We start from the raw sequence: 14,439 nt of genomic DNA, 5'->3' as shown, positions 1-14,439 counted from the left end.
TTGTTAATTAGCGTTGATGACCTCAGGTGACCTTGAATGTTCTTATAGTTATAAGACTTATTCATATAGGACCTACAATCTTTAAATTTATTTCCAAAACATTTTTAAACGTATGTTTTGATATCAATTTGATGTTAACCCGGTCTCCACTTTAGTAAGTCCAGAGTCTTGTATGTTTTACGTCACATGACGTCAGGGGCGGATCCAGATTATCCGTTTGGGGAGGGCAAATGTTTCCGACTCATTCGGCGACCCCGACCCACCGCCGCGCCGGTGACTTTACAAAGCTTCACTACGTCTGCAATCTGCATGCGTGTAGTTCAGAAATTTCCATCTGTTATCATCATACCGACCTAAATCATGAGCAGCGAGCGGTCAGCTCCATCCCTCAGAATGGTTGTGACGGAAAGACCTGCTTTTCGTCCAGATAGGCATTGACGCCGTATTATGTTTATCATCACCAAAAGCTTTGGGAGCGGAAAAGGATAGTCTTGCCCACACGACTCAGCTATGGGGAGGGCAAATACCCACTATGCCTCTCACTGGATCCGCCATTGCATGACGTGAAATGGTAGAATGTATCCCAAAACTTCTTACCAATTCCTATTGTATGGTGCGTTATTGTAACATGCAACGTGCACGTAAAAGCACTTCATTGCCATACTAACTGACGCTTACTGCAGCAAACGGATACTTTTTCATAAATGTGGACAGCACTAATGATACCATACCACCTACGTCGAACGTATTAATACTGACTGAAGAGGCCGATGGTAACCCTGCCGATCATCGTGATCAGCGATGCGTGCTGTGGCCGGTCTCATACAGTCACTTTCCAGTTCACAGTCCCATCGCAAACTGGGCACAATGAATATTTTATTGCGCTCCATCAGGTACTAAGATATGTTTATAAACTATCAAGCAAGCATGTGTAGCGACCATACAGCTCCAGAGCCCATCTATGAATTTCCTGCAATAGCCATGGAGTGGAAAGTTCCTGTTATAGACCTATAGGTACTATTTACACCGATAATGCTGTTGATATTTAAGAAATGTATACCTATTTCATAGGAATGCTAGCAGTTTTTGAATGAACAACTGTCATTCACCGACATTGTCCGGTCTCCGGTTCCGGAGACCCTTTGTTTTCTTCTCGCGACACATGAAAATGCAACTGGCACGTGTCGTGGGGGGTCGTGCCGTCAGCTGATAACGCCCCAGGGTACGGCAGGTCGCACACAGGTCGGCGACCTTCCATTGGCCACCAACTCGTCACAATAGACGAGAGAATGAACGAGGAGTACTAGCATTTTCCCTTAACGCACGCTAGAGCCCGTCCCATGGCTCAGCAGGAACAGACATGACTCATTCAAAAAAGTGTTCACCCCCAACACCGGCGCACTCAGGCGCAGCTGAAATTTTGAGGACATGTAGACAACTCCTTGACCTACAGTGTGGTGGTAGTCTGAGACCGTACACTAGCGTACAATTTTTTGTAGCTCTAAAAGAACATTTACATTTTTCAAAAAAGTGTGCCAATGTAAGGGCTAACCAAAATTAATAAATGTAACACCTATATGCATTATAATTATATAAATTATGACTCATTACAAAGCCAAAAGGTCGCGCTATCGTTTGGTACCCAAATTATATAGTTTTGTCAATCCAAAGCTCGAAGATGTTGACGTGAAGCAAAGCGACTGTTTCTGCGTTTGTTCGCCGAAGTTTAGCTGTTGAGAGTTGTCTGACTTTGTTGTACATTTTCAACCTTTTTAAAAGTAAAGAGAATAAAAGCTTCCGTCGTTATAGATGCTCTGATCATTTTTGAACACGATAGTGGCCAAATGGAAACGTTTAAAAATAGTCGATATTTCGCGTCCTGGCCAGTTTTTGGCCAGAGTTAAAACACGGTGCAGTGGGGTGGAGGGAGCAACAACAACCTCTGGTGACGTCCTATCCCCTCACACAGGGCAAGGACCCGCTGAAGATGTCCGACACGGGGGTGAAGGAGGAGACACTGTGCTTGTGTCTGTCTGTAACTGTGTTTGTTTGTGTCTGTCTGTTACCCGTGTTTGTCTGTGTTTGTATGTCTCTCAGGGTAAGGACCCTCTGAAGATGTCCGACACGGGCGTCAAGGAGGAGACGCTGTGTCTGTGTCTGACTGTGGCCTGTGTTTGTGTCTGTGTGTCTCAGGGTAAGGACCCGCTGAAGATGTCCGACACGGGCGTCAAGGAGGAGACGCTCACCCACATTGGCAAGAGGGTCTCATCGGCGCCGCCCAACGCCGTCGACTTCGTCATCCACCGTGGACTCCAGGTGGGTCCAGTGGGGTCCGGGATCCGCCTCGCGTGGGTCCGGGATCCGCCTCTGGTGGGTCCGGGATCCGCCTCCGGTGGGTCCGGGATCCGCCTCCGGTGGGGCAGACAGTGGGCGCCGAGCTGTGGCTGGGACACGGCGCGGAGTGGGCGACCAATGGGCGGAAAACCCTGCTATTTATGACGCAGGTTGAGACTAGTGAGACATTGCTGATAGTATCAACTCGTTTGCCTCTGCTTCACATCAAATGGCTTGTAATTTTTCCTTGGTTCAATGTTATTTGACCAGTTAAGCGTCTGAGTGCAAGTTTGTTGTTCAAACAGATACGAACGCAAATTAGTAACGACACCGACCTGGTCCTAGACAAAAATCAACAGCTTCCAACAGCTCACACAGTGAACACACCCCTCTGTCTGCTGTTCAGCGCGTGCTCAACTCCCGTATGGAGATGGTGGAGTCCCTCCTGTCTCACACACCGCTCGTCTCTCTATTGTTCAGCGCGTGCTCAACTCGCGTATGGAGATGGTGGAGTCCCCCCCCCCCCGTCTTACACCATTCTCTGTTGTTCAGCGCGTGCTCAACTCCCGTATGGAGATGGTGGAGTCCCCCTGTCTCACACCCCTTGTCTCTCTATTGTTCAGCGCGTGCTCAACTCCCGTATGGAGACGGTGGAGTCCCTCCTGTCTCACACACCCCTCGTCTCTCTGCTGTACAGCGCGTGCTCAACTCCCGTATGGAGATGGTGGAGTCCCCCCTGTCTCACACACCCCTCGTCTCTCTGCTGTACAGCGCGTGCTCAACTCCCATATGGAGATGGTGGAGTCCCTCCCTGTCTCACCCATCATTCTCTGCTGTACAGCGCGTGCTCAACTCCCGTATGGAGATGATGGAGTCCCCCCTGTCTCACACACCCTCTGTCTGCTGTACAGCGCGTGCTCAACTCCCGTATGGAGATGGTGGAGTCCCCCCTGTCTCACACACCCCTCGTCTCTCTGCTGTACAGCGCGTGCTCAACTCCCATATGGAGATGGTGGAGTCCCTCCCTGTCTCACCCATCATTCTCTGCTGTACAGCGCGTGCTCAACTCCCGTATGGAGATGGTGGAGTCCCCCCTGTCTCACACACCCTCTGTCTGCTGTACAGCGCGTGCTCAACTCCCGTATGGAGATGGTGGAGTCCCTCCTGTCTCACACACCCCTCGTCTCTCTATGGTTCAGCGCGTGCTCAACTCGCGTATGGAGATGGTGGAGTCCCTCCCTGTCTCACACCCCCCTCGCTCTCTGCTGTACAGCGCGTGCTCAACTCGCGTATGGAGATGGTGGAGTCCCCCCCCCCGTCTTACACCATTCTCTGTTGTTCAGCGCGTGCTCAACTCCCGTATGGAGATGGTGGAGTCCCCCTGTCTCACACCCCTTGTCTCTCTATTGTTCAGCGCGTGCTCAACTCCCGTATGGAGACGGTGGAGTCCCTCCTGTCTCACACACCCCTCGTCTCTCTGCTGTACAGCGCGTGCTCAACTCCCGTATGGAGATGGTGGAGTCCCCCCTGTCTCACACACCCCTCGTCTCTCTGCTGTACAGCGCGTGCTCAACTCCCATATGGAGATGGTGGAGTCCCTCCCTGTCTCACCCATCATTCTCTGCTGTACAGCGCGTGCTCAACTCCCGTATGGAGATGATGGAGTCCCCCCTCCCCCTCTCACACACCCCTCGTCTCTCTATGGTTCAGCGCGTGCTCAACTCGCGTATGGAGATGGTGGAGTCCCTCCCTGTCTCACACCCCCCTCGCTCTCTGCTGTACAGCGCGTGCTCAACTCCCGTATGGAGATGGTGGAGTCCCTCCTGTATCACACCTCTCTGTCTGCTATACAGCGCGTGCTCAACTCCCGTATGGAGATGGTGGAGTCCCTCCCCCTGTCTCACACACCCCTCGTCTCTCTGCTGTACAGCGCGTGCTCAACTCCCATATGGAGATGGTGGAGTCCCTCCCTGTCTCACCCATCATTCTCTGCTGTACAGCGCGTGCTCAACTCCCGTATGGAGATGATGGAGTCCCCCCTCCCCCTCTCACACACCCCTCGTCTCTCTATGGTTCAGCGCGTGCTCAACTCGCGTATGGAGATGGTGGAGTCCCTCCCTGTCTCACACCCCCCTCGCTCTCTGCTGTACAGCGCGTGCTCAACTCCCGTATGGAGATGGTGGAGTCCCTCCTGTATCACACCTCTCTGTCTGCTATACAGCGCGTGCTCAACTCCCGTATGGAGATGGTGGAGTCCCTCCCCCTGTCTCACACACCCCTCGTCTCTCTATGGTTCAGCGCGTGCTCAACTCGCGTATGGAGATGGTGGAGTCCCTCCCTGTCTCACACCCCCCTCGCTCTCTGCTGTACAGCGCGTGCTCAACTCCCGTATGGAGATGGTGGAGTCCCTCCTGTATCACACCTCTCTGTCTGCTATACAGCGCGTGCTCAACTCCCGTATGGAGATGGTGGAGTCCCTCCCCCTGTCTCACACACCCCTCGTCTCTCTGTTGTTCAGCGCGTGCTCAACTCGCGTATGGAGATGGTGGAGTCGCGCACGGTGGACTGGGCGCTGGCTGAAGCCATGGCGTTCGGCTCCCTGCTCAAGGAGGGCTACCACGTCCGGCTGTCCGGACAGGACGTCGAGCGGGGCACCTTCAGGTGAGGGGAGGGGGAGAGAGAGAGAGAGAGAGAGAGAGAGAGAGAGAGAGAGAGAGAGAGAGAGAGAGAGAGAGAGAGAGAGAGAGAGAGAGAGAGATCCGTCCCTGGTGACTCGCAGTGACCTGTACGCCCATTCTAGTGACTCCAGTGAGCTGTGTGTCTGCTGCTCTAACCCCAGTGACCTGTTGGTCCGCCCTAATGACCTGTCCCGTTGACCTTGCTCACTGTGTGTTGTCCGTGTCACAGCCACCGTCACCACGTGATGACCCGTGTGTTACAGTCACCGTCACCACGTGATGACCCGTGTGTTACAGCCACCGTCACCACGTGATGACCCGTGTGTTACAGCCACCGTCACCACGTGATGACCCGTGTTACTGTCCGTGTGTTACAGTCACCGTCACCACGTGATGCACCATCAGAAGGTGGACATGGCCACCTACCGGCCGCTCTGCTACCTGTACCCCGACCAGGCCCAGTACACCGTCTGCAACTCGTCACTCTCAGAGTTCGGAGTGCTCGGTGAGTGAACAACTCCGCTTCACTCGAGAGTGACTCAGTGAGCATCAGTGATCATCGACCTTCAAGTTATTTGTCAGTTTGGGATACGTACAACGTTTGAATTTCAAGAGAATTTATTCGGGAATTGTTGACAGTGCATCAGTCATCAACCACCGCTCTGTGTGTATGACGCCGCCACCGGTCCGTTCCAGGGTTCGAGCTGGGATTCAGTCTGACCAACCCGAACGCGCTCATCTGCTGGGAGGCCCAGTTCGGAGACTTCTGTAACACGGCCCAGGTGGGGACAGTGTGTCTGTAACACGGCCCAGGGACAGTGTGTCTGTAACACGGCCCAGGGACGGTGTGTCTGTAACACGGCCCAGGGACAGTGTGTCTGTAACACGGCCCAGGTGGGGACGGTGTGTCTGTAACACGGCCCAGGTGGGGACGGTGTGTCTGTAACACGGCCCAGGTGGGGACGGTGTGTCTGTAACACGGCCCAGGTGGGGACAGTGTGTCTGTAACACGGCCCAGGTGGGGACGGTGTGTCTATAACACGGCCCACTGCTGGGGACAGTGTGTCTGTAACACGGCCCAGGTGGGGACAGTGTGTCTGTAACACGGCCCAGGTGGGGACGGTGTGTCTGTAACACGGCCCACTGCTGGGGACAGTGTGTCTGTAACACGGCCCAGGTGGGGACAGTGTGTCTGTAACACGGCCCAGGTGGGGACGGTGTGTCTGTAACACGGCCCACTGCTGGGGACAGTGTGTCTGTAACACGGCCCAGGTGGGGACAGTGTGTCTGTAACACGGCCCAGGTGGGGACAGTTGTGTGTCTGTAACAGGCCCAGGTGGGGACAGTGTGTCTGTAACACGGCCCAGGTGGGGACGGTGTGTCTATAACACGGCCCACTGCTGGGGACAGTGTGTCTGTAACACGGCCCAGGTGGGGACAGTGTGTCTGTAACACGGCCCAGGTGGGGACGGTGTGTCTGTAACACGGCCCAGGGACAGTGTGTCTGTAACACGGCCCAGGTGGGGACGGTGTGTCTGTAACACGGCCCAGGGACAGTGTGTCTGTAACACGGCCCAGGGACGGTGTGTCTGTAACACGGCCCAGGGACAGTGTGTCTGTAACACGGCCCAGGTGGGGACGGTGTGTCTGTAACACGGCCCAGGTGGGGACAGTGTGTCTGTAACACGGCCCAGGTGGGGACGGTGTGTCTATAACACGGCCCACTGCTGGGGACAGTGTGTCTGTAACAGGACAGTGTGTCTGTAACACGGCCCAGGTGGGGACGGTGTGCCGACGGCGCCGGTCCGAAGCCCGCCGCCGCCGGATAGTGATGGCGGCGGGGACTGCGGGCGTTTGTGGGAAACGAACGATGGGGAGGAGGGAGGCAAAAGGCATCGTACGCCTTTTAAAACGTGGTCGAATTAGTGTTCGTTAGATAAAACGCACTGTCTGGTGCATGTTACTCGGGCAGATGAGTTACCCTCGCTGACGTCTCCAAATAGTCTCAAATCGTCGCAGAGCAGCTCCGTGTGTGATGTGTAATATTGTGTCTTCATCACCAGAGGGTGATAATGGCTTCTGGTCACGCCAGTCTTATTGGGTATGTCGAGTCCACTGACTGTGTGATCTGTATGTTACAGGTGATTATCGACCAGTTCATCTCGTCCGGCCAGGCCAAGTGGGTCCGACAGTCGGGTCTGACGCTGCTGCTGCCGCATGGCATGGAGGGAATGGTGAGTCATAACTCAGACACAGACACACAGACAGACAGACGACAGTAGGGTCTGACTCTGCTGCTACCCCACGGCATGGAGGGAATGGTCAGTTTTAATTCAGACGCAGACATTTACAGACAGACAGACAGACCAGACAGACGACAGTCGGGTCTGACTCTGCTGCTGCCGCACGGCATGGAGGGAATGGTAAGTCATAACTCAAACAGACCTCAAACAGACAGACAGATACAGACAGACAACAGTCGGGTCTGACGCTGCTGCTGCCGCACGGCATGGAAGGAATGGTGAGTTACAACTCAAACAGACCTCAAACAGACAGACAGATACAGACAGACAGACAGACATACAGACAGTCGGGTCTGACGCTGCTGCTGCCGCACGGCATGGAGGGAATGGTAAGTCATAACTCAGACATACAGACATTTACAGACAGACAGACAGACGACAGTCGGGTCTGACTCTGCTGCTGCCGCACGGCATGGAGGGAATGGTAAGTCATAACTCAGTCACAGATAGACAGACAGACACGAAACGGACTGTGTAAAGCTCATCTGTCGTTGACAAATTCAGTTGGCAGTCCTATGCCATGGTTTACCGGTTGTTCTGATCTGATATTATGGTATCTCTGACTGCTCTTTGGGAAATTTTATCTCAATGAAAGGCCCGATTTGTGCTTACCAATGTGACGAGAACCAACCCCGCTATTTACACAGACCTTTGATATGATGATCAGGGAGCCGAGCATACATTTAGCGCATCTAGAGCGGCCTCTTAAGATGAGGACCTGAGACATGACCTCTGACCTGACCTCTGTGACAGGGTCCGGAGCACAGCTCGGCCCGCCTGGAGCGGTTCCTGTGACCGCTGACCTCTGACCTGACCTCTGTGACAGGGCCCGGAGCACAGTTCGGCCCGCCTGGAGCGGTTCCTGCAGCTCTGCTCGGAGGATCCGGAGTACTTCCCGCCCTTCGCCGCTGACGAGTTCGCCATCCGCCAGCTCTCCGAGTGCAACATGATCGTGAGTGGAACTCGCCAACTCAGTGAGATAAGAGTTTTACAGTGTTAATGGGTAAAGTACTATGATGACTGCAGTTCGGATCAATAGTAGGTAGGATAGGTGCAAGAGTAGATAACCGACATTAAAAGGCTGTGATATATTGCCATTTTGTGTGCCTCTCTTTCGAATAAAGTGCATCCATCGCTTTATCTAGTTATTTAGCTCTCCTCGCCCCGCCGTCTAAAACTGTGCGTCTGTACCGTCTGACGTGGCTGTGTTTCCGCCCTCCGCCGCCAGGTGGCCAACTGCAGCGTGCCCAGCAACTACTACCACATCCTGTGGCGGTTTTTGATACTATAGTTTGGTATTCTGTCCGCCAGGTGGCCAACTGCAGCGTGCCCAGCAACTACTACCACATTCTGCGGCGCCAGGTGCACATGCCCTTCCGCAAGCCGCTGATCCTGATGACGCCCAAGTCGCTGCTGAGGCACCCGCGCGCACAGAGCAGCTTCGACGACATGGTCGAGGGCACAGAGTTCAAACGGTCAGTATAACAGGACGGGCACAGAGTTCAAACGGTCAGTACAGGACGGGCACAGAGTTCAAACGGTCAGTGGGGGACGGGCACAGAGTTCAAACGGTCAGTATAACAGGATGGGCACAGAGTTCAAACGGTCAGTATAACAGGACGGGCACAGAGTTCAAACGGTCAGTACAGGACGGGCACAGAGTTCAAACAGTCAGTGGGGCACAGAGTTCAAACGGTCAGTATAACAGGACGGGCACAGAGTTCAAACGGTCAGTACAGGACGGGCACAGAGTTCAAACGGTCAGTGGGGGACGGGCACAGAGTTCAAACGGTCAGTATAACAGGATGGGCACAGAGTTCAAACGGTCAGTATAACAGGACGGGCACAGAGTTCAAACGGTCAGTACAGGGGAACAGAGTTCAAACGGTCAGTACAGGGGAACAGAGTTCAAACAGTCAGTACAGGGACACATAGTTCAAACGGTTAGTGGGGGACGGGCACAGAGTTCAAACGGTCAGTACAGGACGGGCACAGAGTTCAAACGGTCAGTACAGGGGCACAGAGTTCAAACGGTCAGTACAGGGGCTCAGAGTGTAAACGGTCAGTGGGGGGGGGGGGGGGGGGCGCACAGAGTTCAAACGGTTAGTGATTATTGAATAACCTATGTCAGACGGATCGAATCGTCAGCGAGGAAACAATAACTTTTAAGCAGTGTGTAGATGGAGCGAAGTCAAACAGTCGACGGGACCCGAGTGTAGCTGATAGCGCCCCTCTGGCTAGGTGAGGTGCCAGAATGATAACGTTGGCGTGATTCTTTCGAGGACATGGGGCTCTAGCGCAGTTAAATTTGCCCTGTGTGGGGCGTGTTCCGTATGGAGTCACACGTGAATGGCAGTGGTCGAGGTGTCTCCCCGACGGAGGGTCACTGTACGGCCCGAAATTCAGTCGCCCGTCTAACCTCACCGTCTCTCTGCGTTGGTGTCCTGCTGACCAGTCGCCTATCTGACCTCCCCTGTTACCACAGTGTCCTGCCAGATATGGCTGCTGCCGGCCAGTCCCCTATCTGACGTCCCTTTCCTTCTCTCTACATTAGTGTCCTGCCAGATACGGCTGCGGCCGGCCAGTCGCCATCGGGTGTGCGGCGCGTCATCTTCTGCAGCGGAAAGGTCTACTACGACCTGGAAAAGGCGCGGGAGGACCGCGGACTGCAGGACCAAGTGGCCATCGTCCGCGTGGAACAGGTGGGGGACGGGAGGATATGGGGGGGGGGGCGGACTGCAGGACCAAGTGGCCATCGTCCGCGTTGAACAGGTGGGAGACGGGAGGGTAGAGTGGCTTGGCGAGGGGAGAGTCACTGGGAGGGGAGTCACTGAGCGAGGGGAGTCACTGGGCCTGAATGGCTCTGAGAGGGGACGGAAGGCGGCCCCTGGGTCACCGCCGCGACGTCGCGGCACAGGTCCTGGGTCGCCGGGTGAATGGTGTCGGAGTTGTGGAATGGTGGGTGACTGGTGGACTGTAGACTGATAGCCTCGGGGTGCGTGACAGTCGCGAGGATCCTGCAAGGAGCGGAGCGGAGGGCTTTTGTCTCCGCTATGCGATGTAAGACTGATTAAATTATCTACATCAATGGCATTGCCGTGCCGCGATTCCTGTTCGCGATATTTGTAATCTCCTCCGTGTCTGACCCCGTTTGACCCTTGTCTAACCCGCACTCCTCCCTATGTGTCTGATTCCTCTCTCCCTCTCCCCAGCTGTCTCCGTTCCCATTTGACGCGGTGAAGCAGCAGCTGGACTTGTACCCGTCCTCTGACCCCTCTGACCCCTCTGACCCCCTCTGACCCCCCTCTGACCCCTCTGACCCCCTCTGACCCCCCTCTGACCCCTCTGACCCCTCCCGGCAGCTGTCTCCGTTCCCATTTGACGCGGTGAAGCAGCAGCTGGACCTGTACCCGGCCTCTGACCCCCCTCTGACCCCCCTCCCCCCTCTCGTCAGCTGTCTCCGTTCCCATTTGATGAGGTGAAGCAGCAGCTGGACCTGTACCCGGCCGACGCCGACATCGTCTGGGCCCAGGAGGAGGCCAAGAACAACGGCGCCTGGGCCTTCGTCGAGCCGCGCTTCGAGACCACCGCCGCCAAGGCCAAGGTCATCAGGTCAGTAAACAGACGGCGGGGTCAAGGTCATCAAGTCAATTAACAGACGGAGAGGTCGTCAGGACAGTATACAAAGGCCGAAGTCATCAGGTCAGTAGTTGCAGAGGTCATCAGGTCAGTAGGTATATGAGTATACAGAGGTCATCAGGGCAGTGCACAGAAGTCAAGCTCAACAGGTCAATAGACAAAGGACAAGGTCATGAGTGGGTAAACTCAGGTCAAGATTATCAGGCCAGTGACAGTCGTGGTCAATGGTCATCATGTTGCATCAGGTCAGACGTCATTAATCGCCAAGGTAATCAGGTAACTAGGACCGACCAATAGGTGATCGGTGAGTGACCTTTGAGATCATTCGATCAGTAGCAGTGGAGGACAAGGTTACAGGTCAGGAGATAATAAGGCCAATGTTGAAGAGCCGCCACAATTGAATGGTCAGCGAAGTTTCAACTCGCCTAGCGAACTGTAGCATTATTGACCTTTGAAATCGCGTCTCCTTTCATCCTCAGTTTGGGCTAAGTGCGTCTGAAAAGGGGTGGATAAACTTTCGACATAAATAAATGTTTGTTTTTCTTTACATGTTTTGATATTTCCAGTCCGCCTGCATGGTTGGTAGTAATGTATGTCGTTCCCTCCTGTGTGTTCCACTGTTGGCAGTTACAGCACCCCACCCCTGTAACATAGCTCCTCCCCGCCGGAACCTTTCCAGTACCGACACTCGAGCCGAGCGCTCTCGATTTCCATGTGAATACGATTAAAAGGAGAGCCTGCTTCATTCACAAAACGTACACCTTTAACAATTTGATGTTAACCAGAGTAGTTAGAGAAGTCTTATTGAGCTTTATCGCAGATTATTTTGGACGTGGTACACCATCCGGGCACTGATCCCCCGTTCCGGGCCCTCGTTCCTGTCCCGGCAGCCGGTCCGAGAGTGAGCGCGCGCCCCGCGGCGCCGAACCCCCGTCTGCCACCCCCGACTCGTGGCTGGGCCGCCTCCTCCGCCTGGTCAGGGCCGGGCCGCCGCCCCAGCCGGCGCCCAAAGCCGGGCCGCCGCCCCAGCCGGCGTCCAAAGCCGAGCTGCCGCCCGATGTCGCGAACACGCACTCCAAAAACGTCAGGCGAATTCGGTGAGAATGCTGTTTGCATGTTCGAGTTTCGGACTTGCCCTATTTGGGTACGGCTCATATAAGATACTCGGGTGCCGGCTCCTGAACACTTTTTATTTCACCGAAAAGGTGCAAAATTTCAGTGCTTACCTGATGTCACAATATGGTTCCTTTTTCACATAAGAGGCTGAGTGGTGAAACCGAAACATCTTTTTTTCTAGTCGCTATTGCTTTTTCTAGAGGCTCGGCACGAAGGCGTCGTTTTTCCATTTCGGTCGGTGAGCTGTCACGCTCTGAAATATGTCGGGCATATCAGTCTCCTCTCCCGGTTAGCTGGGTGTAATACCATCCGGCTGGGTGCCGGCCTTTATTTATGCGTCTCCATCGTCACTATCCCGGCTGTCCGTCGTCAGGTCCATCGCGCGGCTCACTCACTGCTCTGCAGCCTGCACTCCTCCGCACGTTACAAGAGGTCTTTGTATTCAACTTGTCTGAACTTACCTACCTTGTCTCTATGTTTGTAATGGAGACGGAAGAACCAGCATCAACTAGTCACATTTTAGCGGGATTAATCGCGCACCTATCCACCTCTCGGGTCGGGCGGTTATTTTTCTGCACTCTCCCTGATCGTATCAGACATTCTTTCACCTCCCATTCCGTCCCCGCCAGCCTCCCCTCCCCCTCGTCCTATCCTGACCCTCCCCTCCCCCGGTTTCCTGCTGACCCCCGTGAACCCTCCCTCCCCCTCCCCCGCAGGTACGTGGGCCGCAACTGCTCGGCCTTCCCCAGCCCCCTCCGACTCCCCTCCCTTCCCAGTTTTCATCTGACTCCCCTCCCCTCCCCGGCCCTGTCTGACTCCCCTCCCCTCCCCACAGGTACGTGGGCCGCAGCTGCTCGGCCTCTCCGGCCACGGGCAGCAAAACGGCCCACACCAAGGAGCTGAACGCCCTCCTCAATGAGGCGTTCGACCTATAGTGGGTGCCAGAGCGGGGCGCTGCTCCGCCGGCCGCCGGCCGGGCGTCTGTAGTCGCACCGCACAGCGTCGGCGGCCAGGGGGACGCGCCTAGAGCCCCCGGCGCCTATAGGTGAATTCGTAGACCCCGAGTGTACATTTTAGTCGCTGCCGTCAAGTAATGGAGGCGTATTGTCCCTGAAATCGTGTGTGAAATGAAGGGAAGGCTTCAATACCATTGGCTACTTTTAAAATGACTATTGAATAGTGTTTTGCAAGATTTTAACGTGAGTAAAATGGTGCGGTTGTGACCATCTATCCCCTGCGTGGGAGAGAGGATTGAGGGGTGGAAGAGAGTACGGTAGAACCCCTGTGAGGAGAGTTTAGAGAGCGCCTGCCTGTGCGTGTGTGGTGTCGCCGACCTGTGAGCCTCGGGAGTCGCCGGATGGTCTGCAGGCCGAGAGAGAGTCGCCGGCTGTTTTGATTTGCTGGGATTGCCGTGAGTGGCCGGGGTGCGTCTGATCGCTCAGTTGTTCGTGAGGGGTTGTTTCTGACTGCTGAGTTGTTTGAGAGTCGCTGGGTTGTTTCTGAGTTCTGACTGTTGAGTTGTTTGAGAGCCGCCGGGCTGTGGTGGTTCTAACAGCAGTCTGGGTCTGAGCCGCCGGGTTTTCTGCGAGTGGCTGCGAGTGTCCTAGTCCAGCCGTGGCTCTGTTGTGACGGTTGGTCTGTGGCGCTGACGGTCTGTCTGATATGATGATGGTCTGTCTGTCTGGCTGCTCTGCTGTTCGACCGCGCCCGTGCTGGGCCGGACGCTGAGAGCTCGTGTGTCTGTGTGGTTGTGGGTGGGTGGGTGGGTGTGACGTCACCTGATGACGTCACCGGTCGGCGACGAGCGCCCCTCGAACAAGCCGAGGCCAAAGAGGGGTACGGCCGCCGCGGCCCGGCGCGGTGTGGGGAGGCGCGGTGTACAGAACTACAGGCCGTCGGGACTGGGAGGCCGGTGTACAGAGCTGCAGGCCGTCGAAGCTGAGAGGCCGGTGTACAGAGCTGAAGGTGAGCTGAGCGGAAAGGCCGTGCGGTGTATTTATTGAACTGCTGTGTGCGGCGGCGGCAGGCGGGAATATCGGCCCTGCCGCCGCCGCCGGCACTGCGACTTTATTGTAAATACAGAGACAGAGAGAGACTGACGACGAGTTTCAGAGGGAGAGAGGAGGTAGTGAAGAAGGGGTATAATCGGGGAAAAATGGAAATGAAGCCCAAAAACAACAAAGGAAGATCTGGCACCATCTAACTGAGCTCTCCCACCAAATTCGTCGTCCATACAATATGCGACGCATCAATAGACACAAATGCATTGTGCAGCATTTATCGGCTGTCACATTGCATTCATACATGCAAAGCAATGTAACAGGCAGCCGTCATAGCACTAGGCATTTCCTATTTCCCGAACTAGCGCA

General features: G+C 55.1%; 1 protein-coding gene across 4 annotated transcripts in view; it reads left to right on the top strand.

Annotated features, from left to right (window-relative positions):
- Window positions 1-14,169, top strand: part of LOC122364709 (2-oxoglutarate dehydrogenase, mitochondrial-like) — a 60,651-nt gene extending 46,482 nt beyond the window's left edge. For 2 of the 4 annotated variants that reach the window (XM_043335359.1, XM_043335358.1), the window contains 11 exons: window positions 2,194-2,316; window positions 4,853-4,995; window positions 5,390-5,517; window positions 5,709-5,794; window positions 7,154-7,246; window positions 8,142-8,267; window positions 8,627-8,790; window positions 9,870-10,017; window positions 10,770-10,927; window positions 11,845-12,051; window positions 12,906-14,169. In XM_043335359.1, coding sequence (XP_043191294.1) covers window positions 2,194-2,316; window positions 4,853-4,995; window positions 5,390-5,517; window positions 5,709-5,794; window positions 7,154-7,246; window positions 8,142-8,267; window positions 8,627-8,790; window positions 9,870-10,017; window positions 10,770-10,927; window positions 11,845-12,051; window positions 12,906-13,005 — 1,476 coding nt within the window. In that variant the 3' untranslated portion in view covers window positions 13,006-14,169. The remainder of the gene's footprint in view (window positions 1-2,193; window positions 2,317-4,852; window positions 4,996-5,389; window positions 5,518-5,708; window positions 5,795-7,153; window positions 7,247-8,141; window positions 8,268-8,626; window positions 8,791-9,869; window positions 10,018-10,769; window positions 10,928-11,844; window positions 12,052-12,905) is intronic. The other 2 variants (XM_043335361.1, XM_043335360.1) reach the window with 1 other exon arrangement.
- Window positions 14,170-14,439: the final 270 nt, after the last annotated feature.

This window comes from Amphibalanus amphitrite, unplaced genomic scaffold (assembly GCF_019059575.1).
Source record: "Amphibalanus amphitrite isolate SeventyFive unplaced genomic scaffold, NRLGWU_Aamphi_draft 000693F_arrow, whole genome shotgun sequence".
Taxonomy (NCBI): Eukaryota; Metazoa; Arthropoda; class Thecostraca; order Balanomorpha; family Balanidae; genus Amphibalanus; species Amphibalanus amphitrite.
This window is presented reverse-complemented; position numbering and strand designations above follow the sequence as displayed.